Source organism: Oncorhynchus masou, chromosome 26, assembly GCF_036934945.1.
Source record: "Oncorhynchus masou masou isolate Uvic2021 chromosome 26, UVic_Omas_1.1, whole genome shotgun sequence".
NCBI lineage: Eukaryota > Metazoa > Chordata > Actinopteri > Salmoniformes > Salmonidae > Oncorhynchus > Oncorhynchus masou.
In genome coordinates, this window is record NC_088237.1 from 7,917,568 (window position 1) to 7,938,449 (window position 20,882).

At 43.0% G+C, this 20,882-nt stretch overlaps 1 protein-coding gene across 3 annotated transcripts in view; it reads right to left on the minus strand.

Annotated features, from left to right (window-relative positions):
• The window catches only part of gramd4a (GRAM domain containing 4a), a 70,325-nt gene that overhangs the window by 42,674 nt on the left and 6,769 nt on the right, over positions 1-20,882 (minus strand). For 2 of the 3 annotated variants that reach the window (XM_064938239.1, XM_064938238.1), the window contains exon 3: positions 7,330-7,450. In XM_064938239.1, coding sequence (XP_064794311.1) covers positions 7,330-7,450 — 121 coding nt within the window. Of the gene's footprint in view, positions 1-7,329; positions 7,451-7,743; positions 8,191-20,882 lie in introns of those variants that run through there. The other variant, XM_064938240.1, reaches the window with a different exon arrangement.

Genomic DNA, 20,882 nt, shown 5'->3' on the forward strand with positions numbered 1-20,882 from the left:
ACAACATTCATTGGGACATTATTGGTCTGTCTAAATGAGTACTGGTGATGAGACCGTGCTGTTATTAGATGCAGAGTCTCTCATCCATCTGTGTGTGTAAAACAGGGTCTTCATAAGGACCCTCTACAGGGCTGAGGGGGACTACAGCTAAATAATTAAACTGCTAAAACAATATACATAAATAAGAAAAACTTAACAGACTACACCTGGCAGCCATACCAGCTTTCGCTAAAAACATTTAATTTGGATTTGATGTCATTTGACATCAAATGTTACATATTTATAATACCAGTCAAAAGTTGACACTCATTCCAGGGTTTTTCTTTATTTTTACTATTTTCTACATAGTAGAATAATCGTGAAGACATCAACAACTATGAAATAACACATATGGAATCATGTAGTAACCAACGAAAAAAAGGAAGTGTTAAACAAATATATTTTGAGATTCTTCAAAGAAGCCACCCTTTTCCTTGATGACAGCTTTGCATTCTCTCAACCAGCTTCATGAGGTAGTCACCTGGAATACATTTCAATTAACAGGTGTGCCTTTTTAAAAGTTAATTTGTGGAATTTATTTTCTTCAAGTGCAGTCGCAAAAACCATTAAACGCTATGATGAAACTGGCTCTCATGAGGACCGCCACAGAAAAGGAAGACCCAGAGTTACCACTGCTGCAGAGGACAAGTTCATTGGAGTTACTAGCCTCAGATTGCAGCCCAAATAAATGCTTCAGAGTTCAAGTAACAGACACATCAACTGTTCAGAGGAGACTGTGAAAATCAGGCCATCATGGTCAAATTGCTGCAAAGAAACCACTACTAAGGACACCAATAAGAAGAGACTTGCTTGGCAGAAGAAACATGAGCAATGGACATTCGACTGATAGAAATCTGTCCTTTGGTCTGATGAGTCCAAATTTGAGATTTTTGGTTGCAACCGCCATGCCTCTGAGGCGCAGAGGAGGTGAACGGATCTATATGCATGTGTGGTTCGAACTGTGAAGCATGGAAAATCAAATCAAATTTTATTTGTCACATACACATGGTTAGCAGATGTTAATGCGAGTGTAGCGAAATGCTTGTGCTTCTAGTTCCGACAATGCAGTAATAACCAACAAGTAATCTAACTAACAATTCCTAAACTACTGTCTTATACACAGTGTAAGGGGATAAAGAATATGTACATAAGGATATATGAATGAGTGATGGTACAGAGCAGCATAGGCAAGATACAGTAGATGGTATCGAGTACAGTATATACATATGAGATGAGTATGTAAACAAAGTGGCATAGTTTAAGTGGCTAGTGATACATGTATTACATAAGGATGCAGTCGATGATAGAGTACAGTATATACGTATGCATATGAGAAGATTAATGTAGGGTAAGTAACATTATATAAGGTAGCATTGTTTAAAGTGGCTAGTGATATATTTACATCATTTCCCATCAATTCCCATTATTAAAGTGGCTGGAGTTGAGTCAGTGTCAGTGTGTTGGCAGCAGCCACTCAATGTTAGTGGTGGCTGTTTAACAGTCTGATGGCCTTGAGATAGAAGCTGTTTTTCAGTCTCTCGGTCCCAGCTTTGATGCACCTGTAATGACCCCACCTTCTGGATGATAGCGGGGTGAACAGGCAGTGGCTCGGGTGGTTGATGTCCTTGATGATCTTTATGGCCTTCCTGTAACATCGGGTGGTGTAGGTGTCCTGGAGGGCAGGTAGTTTGCCCCCGTTGATGCGTTGTACAGACCTCACTACCCTCTGGAGAGCCTTACGGTTGAGGGCGGAGCAGTTGCCGTACCAGGCGGTGATACAGCCCGCCACGATGCTCTCGATTGTGCATCTGTAGAAGTTTGTGAGTGCTTTTGGTGACAAGCCGAAATTCTTCAGCCTCCTGAGGTTGAAGAGGCGCTGCTGCGCCTTCTTCACGATGCTGTCTGTGTGAGTGGACCAATTCAGTTTGTCTGTGATGTGTATGCCGAGGAACTTAAAACTTGCTACTCTCTCCACTACTGTTCCATCGATGTGGATAGGGGGGTGTTCCCTCTGCTGTTTCCTGAAGTCCACAATCATCTCCTTAGTTTTGTTGACGTTGAGTGTGAGGTTATTTTCCTGACACCACACTCCGAGGGCCCTCACCTCCTCCCTGTAGGCCGTCTCGTCGTTGTTGGTAATAAAGCCTACCACTGTTGTGTCGTCCGCAAACTTGATGATTGAGTTGGAGGCGTGCGTGGCCACGCTGTCGTGGGTGAACAGGGAGTACAGGAGAGGGCTCAGAACGCACCCTTGTGGGGCCCCAGTGTTGAGGATCAGCGGGGAGGAGATGTTGTTACCTACCCTTACCACCTGGGGGCGGCCCGTCAGGAAGTCCAGTACCCAGTTGCACAGGGCGGGGTCGAGACCCAGGGTCTCGAGCTTGATGACGAGCTTGGAGGGTACTATGGTGTTGAATGCCGAGCTGTAGTCGATGAACAGCATACTCACATAGGTATTCCTCTTGTCCAGATGGGTTAGGGCAGTGTGCAGTGTGGTTGAGATTGCATCGTCTGTGGACCTATTTGGGCGGTAAGCAAATTGGAGTGGAGGTAGTGCGATGGTGCGTTGCTGGTGACACTCAGTGATTTATTTAGAATTCAAGGCACACATAAACAGCATGGCTATCACAGCATTCTGCAGTGATACACCATCCCATCTGGTTTGCACTTAGTGGGACCATCCTTTGTTTTTCAACAGGACAATGACCCAACACACCTCCAGGCTGTGTAAGGGCTATTTGACCAATAAGGAGAGTGATGGAGTGCTGCATCAGATGACCTGGCCTCCACAATTACCTCACCTCAACAGAATAGAGATGGTTTGGGCTGAGTTGGACTGCAGATTGAAGAAAAAGCAGCCAACAAGTGCTCAGCATGTGGAAACTCCTTCAAGACTGTTTGAAAAGCATTCCAGGTGAAGCTGGTTGAGAAAATGTCAAGAGTGTGCAAAGCTGTCAAGGCGAAGAGTGGCTACTTTGTGTGTTATATTTCATAGTTTTGATGTCTTCACTATTATTCTACAATGTAGAAAAAAGTTTTAAAAAATAAACACCTTGAATGAGTAGGTGTCCAAACTTTTGACTGGTACTGTATGAGGCAAAAGGTACAGAATGGTACCTTTTATTTAGGAGTATTTTAATACATATCCATTTAACCATTTCGAAGTCAAAGCATTTTATGCATCTCGTCCCCCCATTTGAAGGTGTCATAAGAGCATACCCCCAAAACATGCGAACCTCTCACCATTACTAATAACAGAGGCAGTTAGCATTTTGGGGGTGGTTATGATATTTATGCACTCATTATTCATGATTGTCACATCTAGTTCCACTCCGGTGTTGCCAATTTACTAACCACCGGTCCTGGCACCCCCTCATTATGGACACCTGCACTTCCCTGATTATTTAGCCCTCTTTGTTAAATCAGTCCTTAGGTGTTATCGTCTCCCACGTTCAGTTCGCATCCCATGTTTGTTCTTTTGCATCTGTTCCGTATTAAAAATTCACCTTCTGCTTACTGACTCCCGGCGTATACATAACAGAGATGATCCGTAATCATGGTAGCATCCACATCGAACGTAGACGTGTTCAGAAACATATTTTTATATTTACAATAAAAGTGACTCCAAAATGACCAAATTCATTATTTACCATTCAAATTGGACAAAACATAATCCGAAACAAAAACAAACTGCATATGCATCCAACATCCAAGTTCGTAGAGTCCCAAGTTTGATGTAACCATTGCGTGCTAGGAATGAGAACAAAATACTAACCTTTGAAATAAATACTTGAATACACTACAGTAGAAGACAACTGGAAACTCTGGGGGGGGGGTTCGAGTACCGACTGGCAAAATGTTTAACGGTCATCAAACTCTGAAATCCAAGTTGAGAACTCTGGCCTCTTTCTAGAGCTCCGACCTAAAGATCACTGACGTCATGAGTCGACCTTGTTCCCCCCGCCCGAGTTCCCAGCATCTTGAAAGCCCCATGTGCCTCACCCTAATAATTTTGTCCCTACTGTTTTGACTTGGTGGTGCACAGGTAGCCTATAGCCTGTTTTAGCGAAATGTAATCTAATATTGTAAGAGCTTTCATTATCTGCTTATATGCCCCTTTCATTTATCCTACTGTTCTGACTTGGTGTACAGGGAGAATACTGTACGAACAAACAGTTCGTATGTTCTGTATTCTGTCGCTGTACATTTCAAAAGTGCTGAGTTATACTGATTACATCCGTCCTAGCTCGCTCATTAATGTCTTAATATAAATTACGGCTGGCCTCTTATGCGCTTGTCGGTCCCTTATGCCATAATTTCTAAATCTCAATAATCAGTAGAAAACACATTTGTTTAGGCAAGTCAGCCATAGTAGCTATGTCTTTTTAAAAAGGCAGTAAATGAGGCTGAATGAACTGTGTCACTGCCAGACAAGGCTGATAGCCAGGTGTAGAGGTGGTGAGGATTCAATCCATGGTGCTGAAAATAAACCTCTGCTGTTGGGACAGCTTCATGTAGGCCCTAACAGTTTGTGGGCACAGTTTGTCACCATTATAGTGCAATTTATGTATTGTTTAGTGTTGTGTCGTGGTTTTGTTGGCATGCATCAACCATAAAATAAAATAAAATATATAAAAATGGGGTGTTTGCCCCATCAAGATTTATATGCCAAAATCGCCACTGGTAAGAGGCACGTCAGCAACAGAACAAACTATAATCAAGTAAAAACATTTTGGGGGGGACAGCATAGCTAGCTAACTAGTAGATTTACATAATCAACAACATGAATGATCAGCTGATAGCCCATCCTCTTTAACCAATGTGAATCTTTATGAGGCATTGCAATTAGCTTGCTTTTAATTAGCTTACATTCTCACTACAGAGTCAGTTGGTAATTTATGAATTATGGAAGTCTTTCTGTGTGCTGTTTTATTTAACAGGACTTAGAGTCAAAGTGCTTTCATTTCTAAATAATAATAAAAAATAAATAAAATCGGTATGTATGAAAAATACTCTTTTAAAAAAAAGGTGATATTCTGTACTGTCGCCACATATAAAACATTTGATCTCAAATCCAAAATTCTGGAGTATAGAGCTAAATTTAACATTTTAGCTTCACTATCCAAATAATTACTAGGGGAGTGTATATTTAGCACTGTACATGTAGCCGTATAGCTTTGGACATATAGCTTTAGCACTGGCAATTAGCAATAGCTTCAAGCCTATAGCTTCAGCCATATACAGTGGGGCAAAAAAGCATTTAGTCAGCTACCAATTGTGCAAGTTTTCCCACTTAAAAACATGAGGCCTGTAATTTTCATCATAGGTACACTTCAACTATGACAGACAAAATGAGGGAAAAAAAATCCAGAAAAATCACAGTAGGATTTATGAATTTATTTGCAAATTATGGTGGAAAATAAGTATTTGGTCAATAACAAAAGTTTCTCAATACTTGTTATATACCCTTTGTTGGCAATGACAGAGGTCAAATGTTTTCTGTAAGTCTTCAAGGTTTTCACACATTGTTGCTGGAATTTTGGCCCAGTCCTCCATGCAGATCTCCTCTAGAGCAGTGATGTTTTGGGGCTGTTGCTGGGCAACACGGACTTTCAACTCCCTTCAAAGATTTTCTACGGGGTTGAGATCTGGAGACTGGCTAGGTCACTCAAGGACCTTGAAATGCTTCTTACGAAGCCTCTCCTTCGTTGCCCGGGCGGTGTGTTTGGGATCATTGTCATGCTGGAAGACCCAGCCACGTTTCATATTCAATGCCCTTGTTGATGGAAGGAGGTTTTCACTCAAAATCTCACGATACATGGAACCATTCATTCTTTCCTTGACACGGATCACTCGTCCTGATTCCTTTGCAGAAAAACAGCCCCAAAGCATGATGTTCCACCCCCATGCTTCACAGTAGGTATGGTGTTCTTTGGATGCAACTCAGTATTCTTTGTCCTCCAAACACAACGAGTTTTTACCAAAAAGTTATATTTTGGTTTCATCTGACATTCTCCCAATCTTCTTCTGGATCATCCAAATTGCTCTCTAGCAAACTTCCGACGGGCCTGGACATGTACTGGCTTAAGCAGGGGAACACATCTGGCACTGCAGGATTTGAGTCCCTGGCGGCGTAGTGTGTTACTGATGGTAGGCTTTGTTACTTTGGTCCCAGCTCTCTGCAGGTCATTCACTAGGTCCCCCCGTGTGGTTCTGGGATTTTTGCTTACCGTTCTTTTGATCATTTTGACTCCACGGGGTGAGATCTTGCGTGGAGCCCCAGATCGAGGGAGATTATCAATGGTCTTGTATGTCTTCCATTTCCTAATGCCAAGCTGCATACCTATTGCAGATTCAGTCTTCCCAGCCTGGTGCAGGTCTACAATTTTGTTTCTGGTGTCCTTTGACAGCTCTTTGGTCTTGGCCATAGTGGAGTTTGGTGTGTGACTGTTTGAGGTTGTGGACAGGTGTCTTTTATACTGATAACAAGTTCAAACAGGTGCCAATACAGGTAACGAGTGGGGGACAGGAGCCTCTTAATGAAGAAGTTACAGGTCTGTGAGAGCCAGAAATCTTGCTTGTTTGTAGGTGACCAAATACTTATTTTCCACCACAATTTGCAAATGAATTCATTAAAAATCCTACAATGTGATTTTCTGGATTTTTTACCCTCATTTTGTCTGTCATAGTTGAAGTGTACCTATGATGAAAATTACAGGCCTCTCATCTTTTTAAGTGGGAGAACTTGCACAATTGGTGGCTGACTAAATACTTTTTGCCCCACCGTAGCCTTAGCAAAAGGCTTTGGCCATACAGTTTTAGCCCACGTGTTAGCTTCAGCAATGCATACTCACACTCTCAGGGATGCAGAGGCACACTGGCAGACCTGTGGATGGAAAAACTGCACACACACACACACACACACAAACAGCACAGGCCACTACACGTGCTACACTACAGTAGCATAGGCTTGGTACAGTATGTACCCATCCCTGAGTTGGGTTAATGGGGCAGGGCAGCCACATTGGCCAGAGGCATTACGAGTGTGGCTGACCCAGCACAGAAGTGTGTGTGTTAGAGTATGAACATGAATCGGCACAATTGAATTTGCTTCCCCCTCACGCTCGGGTTCCCCCTCAGCCTCAGTTTCCCAACTCCCTCGTACATCCCTCCACCACAACACCCATTCTCACAGAATCCCCAATTCATGTCCACAAGCAGATCGCAACGGAGGACGAATAAAAAGCTACAGCAGCTAAAACGTGTGTTAGGGTTGTTAAGGTTACTTACGTAGGAAGTGTTTCTCCAGTAAGGCAATCTCTAGATGACCCTTCACCTCATTTAGCCGGTCCGACTCGCTCCTCTGGAAGTCTTGAAAGGCTGCGGCCATGTTGAGAGCCCCCGAACCCGCCTGCACACAGAGGAGAAGCGCACGTTCATACAGGCGTAATATCAACGCACACGCCCACACACTGGAAGTCCTGAAAGGCGGGCTCCATGGTGAGAGCCCCAGAACTCATCTGCACGCACAAACACACACCAAGAGGCTAAATTAACATTAATACAGGCATGACATCACACACAGAAGAAACGCACGTTAAAAAAAAACATACATGGGAATCGACTTAACACACATTAAAACAAGCATGAATAAAACCGACACACACACGGCAGAGAAGCTATATCTCCAGTATGATGACTCACACAGCCAGTGCGTTTCCCTCCCGTTTTGAAAAGCGTTGCAAAGGAGATCCCTACAGACTGACTGTCCTCTAGTTTAAACGCAACACTGATGACTCAACCACTCTCTACCCCCAACTGACTCATGGCTTTAGTCCACGACACCGCATTACTCCATAGATTACCAGACCAATAGATAGATGGTGAAAGAGGGGAAGAGTGGGGTGGGGGGGAAGAGAGGATCAGTAGATGAAAAAGATGTGTCAAGAGAAAGCGACAGAAATAGCATTGTGTTAAAGAAAGCAACAGAGGATGAAAGGAGGGAGGAGAGAAGGAAAGCGTGGAAGCTGCAGTTATTCTGAGCCACTGCAGGTTTGCCAGCCGCCAACGGACCAACGCAGGCAGGGTGTCCCTTTAAGAGGCTCCTGCCACAGACAAAGACAGCCACGGCCAACACACACATAAAGCCAAACACACACTGCAGCAGCTTCTTCTCCCTGCAGCATTCCTGACTGCAGCGTGTCTTAATCTGTTATGTTGCCTGTCAAGTGCATGAGAGACAAACACCGCATGAGAGAGAGAGAGAGAGAGAGAGAGAACAAGGGATGAGAAGAGAGAAATGAATTTAGTTAAAGATGCCCTACTTGGGATGCAGCCAGTGATTAACAAGGAATGAAGAGAAAAGACGGTGAGGTGAATGAAAAACTAAAACGGAGAGCCTTCACTCTGGCCCAAATGTCAGAGAGAGTTGATTTGAGAAGGAAGATAGAGAGAAACAAGAGGGGAGGGGCTAGACTGGGTGCGTCTGGAACAGGAAGTAAACACCCAGGTCATGTGATCTGGTCCTGAGGAGTAAAGAAGCAGCAGTGCAGAACTAGCATGGAGTATCTGCAGCACTGAGGAACGAACAGTAGTGTGTGTGTGTTTGATGATTTTATTCTTTCAACTTTTATTCTTATTTACAATGACGGCCTACCAAAGTGCCTCCTGCGGGGACGGGTGCTGGGATTAGAAATAAAGGTGTAGGACAAACACATGACAAGAGAGACACCACATGAAGAAAGACATAAGAAGACAACACAGCATGTGTGTTGGGGGGGGGTCTATGTTGCAGAGCCCAGGAATTTAAAGAACTAGGACACTGCGTAGCCCAACAAAGGTTATTTCTCTAACTCTGGATGAATGGGGGAAGCATATTACGGGCATCTTCATTTACAAAACCACTGTTCAGGTCTACTCCCCCTCAGTTCTATTATTCTATTTCTATGATTGTGAAAGTTGTTTTTCAGAAAATTACTAGAAGGTCAGCAGCTGGCATTGAGCTGGTCTCATGTTTGTTCCTGGGCAGAAAACATATAGAATTATTAGGCTTACACAGTATGACGGACTATTTTGAAATATCTACAGTAAGATGTACAATACCGCTCAACGGTACACATAAAAGACACCCCACCCACGAAATCTAAGACTTGTCAACTAATTTATCTACTTCAGTGCTCCAGCTATACATTTGCTAACTAAGATGGCTCGATGGCAAGATCAAGCTTCTTGGTTACACCAGACATTCAACCCCCTCCTGGATCAAGATCCCTGTTCCCTAAATTGTTGTGTATAATTTTTTTAAATGATAAATATTTAAATATTTTTTGTACACTCAGTGTGTGTGTAAAAAAAAGAAAAAAGAACACTGTCCTAATATCAAGTTGCCCCCCCCCCTTTGCCAACAAAACAGTCTAAATTCATTGGGGCATGGACTCTACAACAAGTTGAAAGTGTTACTCAGGGATGCTGGCCCATGTTCTTTACAATGCTTCCCACAGCATTTGGCTGGTTGTTTGGGTGGTGGACCATTCTTGATACACATGGGAAACTGTTGAGTGTTAAACTCTAGCTCTACAGTTGTTGACACAAACCGAAGTGCCTTGCACCTACTACCATAGCCCATTCAAAAAGGCACTTAAATATTTGGTCTTGCCCATTCACCCGCTGAATGGCACAAACACAATCCATGTCTCAAGGCTTAAAAATGCATCTTTAACAGGTCTTAACAAGTGACATCAATAAGGGATCACAACTTTGAACTTGATTCACCTGGTCAGTCTCGTAAAAAGCAGGTGTTCTTAGACAGAGTCTTCAGACCCCTTGACTTTTTCCACATTGTTACATTATTAAAGCCTTATTCTAAAATGGATTAAACGTTTCTCAATCTAATCATAATAAAGCAAAAGCAGAAGGCATTTTTGCAAATTAATAAATAAAAAACAAAATCCTTTACATTAGTATTCAGACCCTTTACTATATGAGGCTCAAAATTGAGCTTAGGCGAATCCTGCTTCCATTGAACATCCTTGAGAGATTTCTCCAACTTGGAGTCCACCTGTGATAAATTCAATTGATTGGACATGATTTGGAACGGCACACACGTGTCTATATAAAGGTCCCACAGTTGACAGTGCATGTCAGAGAAAAAAACAAGCCAAGAGGTCAAAGGAATTGTCCACAGAGCTCCAAGACAGGATTGTGTCTCGGCACAGATCTGGGGAAGGGTACCAAAAAATGTCTGCAGCATTGAATGTCCGAGAACAGTGGCATCCATCATTCTTAAATGGAAGAAGATTGGAACCACCAAGACTATTCCTAGAGATGGCAGCCCGTCCAAACTGAGCAATCGGGGGAGAAGGGCCTTGGTCAGTGAGGTGATGAAGAACCTGATGGTCACTCTGACAGAGCTCCAGAGTTCCTCTGTGGAGATGGGAGAACTTTCCAGAAGGACAACCATCTGTGCAGCACTCCACCAATCAGGCCTTTATAGTAGTGGCCAGACGGAAGTCACTCAGTAAACAAAGGCACATGACAGCCTGCTTGGAGGACTCAGACCATGAGAAACAGGATTCTCTGGTCTGATGAAACCAAGTTGAAATCTTTGACCTGAATGCCAAGCATCACTTCTGGAGGAAACCTGGGACCATCCTAACGGTGAAGCACGGTGGTGGCAGCGTCATGCTGTGGGGATGTTTTTCAGCGGCCGGGATAGGATACTAGTCAGGATTGAGGCAAAGATGAAGGAAGCAAAATACAGAGAGATCCTTGATTAAAACCTGCTTCAGAGCGCTCAGGACCTCAGACTGAGGATGAAGGTTTACCTTCCAACAAGACAACGACCCTAAGCACACAGCCAAATCAATGCAGAAGTGCCTACGGGACAAGTCTGTCAATGTCCTTGAGTGGCCCAGCCAGAGCCTGGACTTGAACCTGATTGAACATCTCCGGAGAAATCTGAAAATTGCTGTGCAGCGATGCTCCCCATCTAACCTGACAGAGTTTGAGAGGATCTGCAGAGAATAAATGGGAGAAGCTCCCCAAATACAGGTGTGCCAAGCTTTTAGAGTCATACCCAAGAAGACTCGATGCCTGTAGTCGCTACCAAAAAGGTGCTTGTGTATAGATTGATGAGGGAAAACAACTTAATCCATTTCAGAATAAGGCTGTAAACCTAACAAAATGTGGAAAAAGTCAAGGGGTCTGACTACTTTCCGAATGCACTGTGTGTGTGTGTGTACCATTTTTGTTGTTTAATAGCGCCCCTTGCGTAAACCTCCGGTAATACAGTATACCCCAATATGGTACAGAAACGGTATGACAAAACTGGATACCTTCCAACCCTAATAATTATATCTGTGGCAGGTAAACCGTCAAACGACAAGCTACATAATGGTATATTTGACGTGTGATTATAGGGGAAACAATTTTGTCCAATCGAAGACAGACCAATAACAGACACCAACCATCACAGACAGACCAATCACAGATCCAACATCATTGGCAGACCACTCACAATCAGACCCTGTGGGAAGGAATCAAACATCAGAGAGCACGCATAACAACAGAAAGACTTCAACATCACTATCAGAGCATTCTAGCAAAGATCAATAACAGATCCACCCACCTGGTCTGCTGTGATAGGAGGGAGTGTTAGGGGTGGAAAGGATGGATGTTTTATAGCAGAAAACAGTGAGGACATTACCCTTTCTTTCTATAGTTTTGTCCAGCTCCAGTACCAAGTTGGATGTGTGCAAAACAGTCTCCGTTCATATAGGGAGCAATAAGGGCCCCATGAGACAGCTGTAGGCTGTAGCCCTCAAGCTTGGCCTGGTGTTGTAGAGAAGGGCTGGACTGCTATACAGTCTGCCAGACAGACTACTAAAGTAGATGCCTGTTCACATCGATAGAACTCCTTCCACATTAGGTCAAGCAAACAACGCCTAGCGAAGGACGGGAGTTAAAAAGCAAGTCTTACCTCTAGAAGCTGTAGAAACACTGCTTTTTTGGTATTCCTCTGGGTTCAGTCACAGGCCATGACTTGCAAAAGACTCCTATTGAGATTTGCTCTACTTAGATGGGGATTTTAAAAAAATGGGCTGAACCATAACATTACAGAAGCATGGAATAGACTCATGATGGCTCCGAGATAAAGTCAACAGTACTCCTGCTCAATATAACCAATCCGAAAGTTCCATAGTTTAGCTAAATATTGATTAGAATGCATCGGAGCCTTGTACCTTCGCAGAAAGCCTTAAATCAGGAATGGGGACAGTGCATTGACATGTGGATGGATCACTTGCACCTACAATCTCAGTGTTGTATGAGATATTGAATGAAAAGCTACAGGAGATGGGTCATACTAGAACGGCCAGGATATCGCCGCTGAGGAATTGCCTCCTGTCATGCTATTTGTTTGATCTTATTCACCCTTAAGCGACAGACCGGCTGAGACATTTATTGAGCTGAAAATAAACATTTACTCCACTTCTCATCCATCAATAGCCTTCTGTCATCATCTAACCCACAGAAACAAGACAGAGAGAATAGAAAGAGAGAGAGGTACATACAGTACAAAGAGACAGTTGAGGGACAGTGAGAGAGAGATAGGGAGACCAAAGAGATGAGAAGTGGAGGAAAACAACGTCTTTCGTATCATCTGATGCCAAGAAGCCATAAGGTGATGTAATGCTAACCGTTAACACAGAGTAACCTGAAGCAGCAGCAGTACTCTAGGCTACTGGGAAGAAGGCGTGGCAACGGTTGGTGACCCAGTATCTCTGGCACTGTTCCCAGTGCAGGCTTAAATCACAGAGGGAGAACATTTTGGGTGTGCTGTGGCCAGGGGATTAATACTCGTGACCAGTGCCTGTGTGCCAGTTCATTAGAAGTGCGAGTTAACCAGTAAGATTAGGGGTGTCAAACTCCTTTTCCCAGGGCCCGCATTCAGTCTTTACCAAGGTCTGGAGGGCCGCACTTAAATTTACTAGATTTCCTCACCGTAAAAATAGTCCTCTTTCCATCACTATTGGAACTTTCGATAATCCTGGACTGTCTAGCTTTAGGTTGACTGTTAGCAAGCTGGACAAAGGAAATTGAACACAAATGTAGGTCCATTATGTCTGACTACACAGTTATCAGATAACTGTCAGTTACACAGTTATCTGGCCACCTGCGGGCCAGATTGAATGGGCTAGAGGGCCAGGCCTGGAGTTTGACATGTGAGTTAAGAGGTTAAACACAAGGGAATGGGAGACAAATTCAGTAGTCTAAAGAATCCTACTCCCCTTTTTTTAACCTTCCTAGTCTGTATATGGCCTCCCGAGTGGCACAATGGTTTAAGGCACTGCATCTCAGTGCTAGAGGTGTCACTACAGAACCTGGTTCGATTCCAGGCTGTATCACAACCGGACGTGATTGGGAGTCCCATAGGGCGGCGCACAATTGGCCAAGTGTCGTCCGGGTTAGGGTTTGGCCGTCATTGTAAATAATACTTTTTAAAAATGTATTAAATTGGCCCTCCCCCCCTCAATCTACACACACACAGCAAAACTGTTTAGAAATGTTTGCTAATTTATAAGAAACTGAACAATTACATTTATTCAGTACTTTGTTGGGACACCATTGGCAGCGATTACAGCCTCTGTCTTCTTGGGTATGACGCTACAACCTTGGCACATCTGTATTTGGGGAGTTTCTCCCAATCTTCTCTACAGATCGTCTCAAGCTCTGTCAGGTTGGATGGGGAGCGTGTTGCTGCACAGCTATTTTCAGGTCTCTCCAGAGATGTTAGATTGGGTTCAAGTCCAGACTCTCGCTGTGCCACTCAAGACAATTGAGACTTGTCCCGAAGCCACTCCTCAAATCAAATGTAATTACTTACAAGCCCTTAACCAACAATACTTTAAGTTAAGAAAAAAATTTAAGTAAAAAATTTAAAAAGTAACAAATTATTAAAACTGCAGCAGTAAAATAACAAGCGAGGCTATGTACAGGGGGTACTGGTACAGAGTCAATGTGCGGGGGCACCGGTTAGTTGAGGTAATATGTACATGTAGGTAGATTTAAAGTGACTATGTATAGATTATAAACAGAGTAGCAGCATCATTTATTTTTTAAATATATTTTTTTAATAAGGGCCTGGGTAGCCATTTGATTAGCTGTTCAGGAGGCTTATCGCTTGGGGGTAGAAGCTGTTAAGAAGCCTTTTGGACCTAGACTTGGCACTCCGGTACAGCTTGCCATGTGGTAGCGGAGAGAACAGTCTATGACTGGGGTGGGTGGGGTCTGACAATTTTTAGGGCCTTCCTCTGACACCGCCTGGTATAGAGGGCCTGGATGGCAAGAAGCTTTGCCCCAGTGATGTAGTGGGCCGTACGCACTACCCTCTGTAGTGCCTTGCGGTCGAAGGCAGAGCAGTTGCCATACTAAGCAGTGATGCAACCAGTCAGCAGGATCCTGTCAATGGTGCAGCTGTAGAACTGTGAGGATGAGGACCCATACCAAATATTTTCTGCTGAGGGGGAAATGGGCTTTGTTGTGCCCTCTTCACAACTGTCTTGGTGTGTTTGGACCATGATAGTTTGTTGGTGAAGTGGACACCAAGGAACTTGAAGCTGTTCCACTACAGCTCCATCGATAAGAAATGGGGGTGTGCTCGGTCCTCCTTTTCCTGTAGTCCACAATCATCTCCTTTGTCTTGATCACATTGAGGGAGAGGTTGTCCTGACAACCTGGTCTTCTAGAGCAACCACACAACCACCACCTCCTCCATGTAGGCTGTCTCATCGTTGTCGGTGATCAGCCCTACCACTGTTGTATCATCGGCAAACTTGGTGTTGGAGTCGTGCCTGGCCATGCAGTCATGAGTGAACAGGGAATACAGGATGGGGCTGAGAACGCAACCCCAGTGTTGTCTTGACTGTGTGCTTAGGGTCATTGTCCTGTTGGAAGGTGAACCTTCGCCCCAGTCTGAGATCTTGAGCAAAATGTCTGTAGTTTGCTCCGTTCATCTTTGCCTCGATCATGACTAGCATCCCAGTCGCTGCCTCTGAAAAACATCCCCGCAGCATGTTGCCACCAACATGCTTCACCGTAGGGATGGTGCCAGGTTTCCTCCAGATGTGGCGCTTGGCATTCAGGCCAAAGACTTCAATCCTGGTTTCATCAGAACAGAGAATCTTGTTGGCAAACTCCAAGCATGCCGTCATGCTCCTGAGGAGTGGCATCCATTTGGCCCCCCTACCATTAAAATACCTGATTGGTGGAGTGCTACAGAGATGGGAAAACCTTCTAGAAGAACAATCTTCTCCAAGAGGAACTCTGGAGCTCTGTCAGAGTGACCATCGGGTTCTTGGTCACCTCCCTGACCAAGGCCCTTCTCCCCCGATTGCTCAGTCTGGACTAGAGGTCGACCGATAATGATTTTTCAATACCGATACCGATTATTGGAGGGCCAAAAAAGCCAATGCCGATTTTTTTTTAAATAATTTAAAAAACAATTCGCCCAATTTTTTTATTTTTATTTGTAATAATGACAATTACAACAATACTGAATGAAAACAGATTTTAACTTAATATAATATATCAATAAAATCAATTTAGCCTCAAATAAATAATGAAACATGTTCAATTTGTTTTAAATAATGCAAAAACAGTGTTGGAAAAGAAAGTAAAAGTGCAATGTGCCATGTCTGAAAGCTAACGTTTAAGTTCCTTGCTCAAAACAGCTGGTGCTTCCTTTTAACATGAGTCTTCAATATTCCCAGGTAAGAAGTTTTAGGTGGTAGTTATTATAGGAATTATAGGACTATTTCTCTCAATACCATTTGTATTTCATTAACCTTTGACTATTTGGCTGTTCTTATCGGCACTTTAGTATTGCCAGTGTAACAGTATAGCTTCCGTATCTCTCCTCGCTCCTACCTGGACTCGAACCAGGAACACAACGACAACAGCCACCCTCGAAGCAGCGTTACCCATGCAGAGCAAGGTGAATAACTTCTCCAAGAGCGAGTGACGAATGAAACGCTATTAGCGCGCACCCCGCTAACTAGCTAGCCATTTCACAACGGTTACACCAGCCTAATCTCGGGAGTTGATAGGCTTGAAGCTGTGCTTGCGAAGAGCTGCTGGCAAAACGCACAAAAGTGCTGTTTGAATGAATGCTTACGAGCCTGCTGGTGTCTACCACAGCTCAGTCAGACTGCTCTATCAAATCATAGACAAAATTATAACATAATAAAACACAGAAATACGAGCCTTAGATCATTAATATGGTCGAATCCGGAAACTATCATCTCGAAAACAAGACTTTTATTCTTGCAGTGAAATACGGAACCGTTCCGTATTTTATCTAACGGGTGGCATCCAGTCTAAATATTCCTGTTACATTGTACAACCTTCAATGTTACGTCATAATTAAGTACAATTCTGGCAAATTAGGTGGCCCAAACTGTTGCAAATACAACATCTCTGCGTGCAATGAACGCAAGAGAAGTGACAATTTCACCTGATTAATATTGCCTGCTAACCTGGATTTCTTTTAGCTAAATATGCAGATTTAAAAATATATACTCCTGTGTATTGATTTTAAAGAAAAGCATTGATGTTTATGGTTAGGTACACATTGGAACAACGATACGCACCGCAACAATTATATGAAACGCAGGACACGCTAGATAAACTAGTAATATCATCAACCATGTGTAGTTAACATGATTGATTGTTTTTTTATAAAGATGTGTTTAATGCTAGCTAGCAACTTACCTTGGCTTCTACTGCATTTGCACAACAAGCAGTCTCCTCGTGGAGTGCAATGTAATCAGGTGGTTAGAGCGTTGGACTAGTTAACCGTAAGGTTGCAAGATTGAATCCCCCAAGCTGACAAGGTGAAAATCTGTCATTCTGCCCCTGAACGAGGCAGTTAACCCACCGTTCCTAGGCAGTCATTGAAAATAAGAACGTGTTCTTAACTGACTTGCCTAGTTAAATATTTTTTTAAAATAAATAAAATAAAAATAATCGGCCAAATCGGGGTGTCCAAAAATACAGATTTCCGATTGTTATGAAAACTTGAAATCGGCCCTAATTAAAATGGCCATTCCGATTAAATCGGTCGACCTCTAGTTTGGACGGTTGGCCAGCTCTAGGAAGAGTCTTGGGGGGGTTCCAAACTTCTTCCATTTAACAATGCTGAAGAAATGTTTTGGTACCCTTCCCAGATCTGTGCCTCGACACAATCCGGTCTCCGAGTTCTACAGACAATTCCATCGACCTCACGGGTTGGTTTTTGCTCTGACGTGCACGGTCAACTGGGGAACCTTATCTAGACAGGTGCTGTAATGTAGCAAAATGTGGAAAAAGTCAAGGGGTCTGAATACTTTCCGAAGGCACCGTATATGAAGAGCGTACGCAATGTTTGTGTGTTTTCCTGAGGCCTCCTGCAGTCAGTGACCTCGCACACCCACTCAGTGAGCAGCTGCCCACATGCCTGGCATAGAAACACACGGCGGGCAGCCTGCCACCTCCACAAATACTGGGAGACGTACACACACGTGCGTACAAAATGTGTGCACTCAGCCTAGAGTCCTAACCCTGCAAAGGACTCAATTTATATTAGAAACCAGCAGATGAGCACAAGAAACTGGCCTCCATTGAGGAAATTATACAATCAAGTGACTAATCTACTGTTTTAATTTGGGGGGGGGACACTGGCTGGCTGATGGTGATGAAGCATGAAAAAGTCAAGATGACCGGCGCAGTTTAAAATATCCCCGTAAGACAAGAGAAGTCCAAACACTGAGATCTTCGGCAGTAATGATATATTCATTGGCAAGCAGGGGAGGATAAATTCACGGAGTAACCATAGTGGATGAAAGTCTACAGAAATACTGTGTTTACCCTGTGTCCCTCTCTCCATCCAGCCAACCCTCCCTCTGAAGAATAAGGAGTAAACATGAACAGATCATATCAAACCGCCCTGTGTTTCCTTCACTCGCTTTCCCTTCCTCTCTGAAGTAGGTTTGTCTATTATGTCTCCCTGAGGGACATGTAATCAACTCCATTGGAAGCTGCCACACACACACACACGTCTGTAGTAACATTAAAACAGGAAATATTAAAGACAGGTCATAGACATACAGTGCATTTAGAAAGTATTCAGACCACTAATTTTTCCACATTTTGTTACGTTTACAGCCCTATTCTAAAATGGAGTATATAAAATCCTCATCTCCACACACAATAACAAAGCAAAAACAGGTTGACATTTTGGCAAATATATAAACAAATATCTAAATCACATAAGTATTCAGGCCCTTTGCTATGAGACTCGAAATTGAGCTCAGGTGCCTCCTTTTTCCATGGATCATCCTTGAGATGTTTCAACAACTTGGAGTCCACCTGTGGTAAATTCAATTGATTGGACATGATTTGGAAAGGCATGCACAGGTCTATATAAGGTCGACGATGCATGTCAGTGCATGTCAGAGCAAAAACCAAGCCATGAGGTCAAATTGTCCGTAGAGCTCGGAGACAGGATTGTGTCGAGGCACAGACCTGGGGAAGGGTACTAAAACATTTCTGCAACATTGAAGGTCCCCAAGAACACAGTGGCCCCCATCATTCTTAAATGGAAGAAGTTTGGAACCCCCAAGACTCTTCCTAGAGCTGGCCGCACAGCCAAACTGGTTCAACAGGACAACGACCCTAAGCACACAGTCAAGACAACACAGGAGTGGCTTCGGGACAAGCCTCTAAATGTCCGAGTGGCCCAGCCAGAGCCCGGACTTGAACCTGATCAAACATCTCAGGAGACCTGAAAATTGCTGTGCAGCTCCCCAGCCAACCTGAGAGAGAGCGAGAATAATAATGGGGGAAACTCCAAATACAGGTGTGCCAAACTTGTAGCGTCATACCCAAAAAGACGAGGCTATAGTCACTGCCAAAGGTGCTTCAACAAAGTACTGAGTAAAGGGTTTGAATACTTACGTAAATGTAATATTTCAGTAGTTTAATTTTTTTTTTTAGAATTGGCAAACATTTCTACAAACCTGTTTTTGATTTGTCATGGGGAATTGTGTAGATAACGGGGAAATAACTATTTAATACATTTTCGAATAAGGCTGTAAAGTAACAAAATGTGGAAAAATTCAAGGTCTGAATACTTTCCAAATGCACTGTATAGTCAGTGTCCAGATTTCAGTTTACATTTAATCCTTCTGAACAGTAGGCAACAGTTCCTTTGACATGCCATAGGCCTATTTGAAGTCCTGGTCTTGTGACTGGCAAATTTGCATAGCTCCTCAAACAACATAGGCACTGATCATTCTCTATTACCATCATCAAATCTTGACCAAACATCACTTTTCTGGCCGGCCCTCCTCTTTTATTTTTAACTCTCCATTTTGTAGCTTCTCTCTTATTGAATTAAACACGCACACATTGTCCTTTTAACCTCAGTGGATCCAAGTTAACTTTTTCTGCCCATTTGGAAATTGTTGTGAAGTCTATTTGTCACACGTCAAGTCAGGCATACACACTAATTACAATTTTTATATATATATAACCGTGGGGACTGCAGGTTGAGTCAGCCTGCACATCACTAACTGAAACACACAATATTTCATGACCCTAAACTAGAGGTCGACCGGTTATGATTTTTCAACGCCGATACAGATTGGAGGACAAAAAAAGCCGATACCGATTAATTGGCCGATTTTAAAAATGTATTTGTAATAATGACAGTTACAACAAATACTGAATGAACACTTATTTTAACTTAATATAATGCATCAATAAAATCAATTTAGCCTCAAATAAATAATGAAACATGTTCAATTTGGTTTAAATAATGCAAAAACAAAGTGTTGGAGAAGAAAGTAAAAGTACAATATGTGCTATGTAAGAAAGCTAACGTTTAAGTTCCTTGCTCAGAACATGAGAACATATGAAAGCTGGTGGTTCCTTTTAACATGAGTCTTCAATATTCCCAGGTAAGAAGTTTTAGGTTGTAGTTATTACAGAACTATTTCTCTCTATACCATTTGTATTTCATATAACCTTTGACTATTGGATGTTCTTTAGTATTGCCAGTGTAACAGTATAGCTTCCGTCCCTCTCCTCACTCCTCCCTGTGCTCGAACCAGGAACACAACGACAACAGCCACGCTCGAAGCAGCGTTACCCATGCAGAGCAAGGAGAATAACTACTCCAAGTCTCAGAGCGAGTGACGTTTGAAACTCTATTAGCGCGTACCGGGCTAACTAGCTAGCCATTTCACATCACATCTTTACACCAGCCTCATTTCGGGAGTTGATAGGTTTGAAGTCCTAAACAGCAGAGTTGCTGGCAAAACACACAAAAGTGCTGTTTGAATGAATACTTATTGTCTACCACAGCTCAGTCAGACTGCTCTATCAAATCATACTTAATTATAACATAATAACAAACAGAAATACGAGCCTTAGGTCATTAATATGGTCGAATCCGGAAACTATCATCTTGAAAACAAGACGTTTATTCTTGCAGTGAAATACGGAACCGTTCCGTATTTTATCTAATGGGTGGCATCCATCAGTCTAAATATTCCTGTTACATTGCACAACCTTCAAATGTTATGTCATTATTACGTAAAATTCTGGCAAATTAGTTCGCAATGAGCCAGGCGGCCCAAACTGTTGCATATATCCTGACTCTGCATGCAATGAACGCAAGAGAAGTGACACGATTTCACCTGGTTAATATTGCCTGCTAACTTGGATTTCTTTTAGCTAAATATGCAGGTTTAAACATATATACTTCTGTGTATTGATTTTATGAAAGGCATTGATGTTTATGGTTA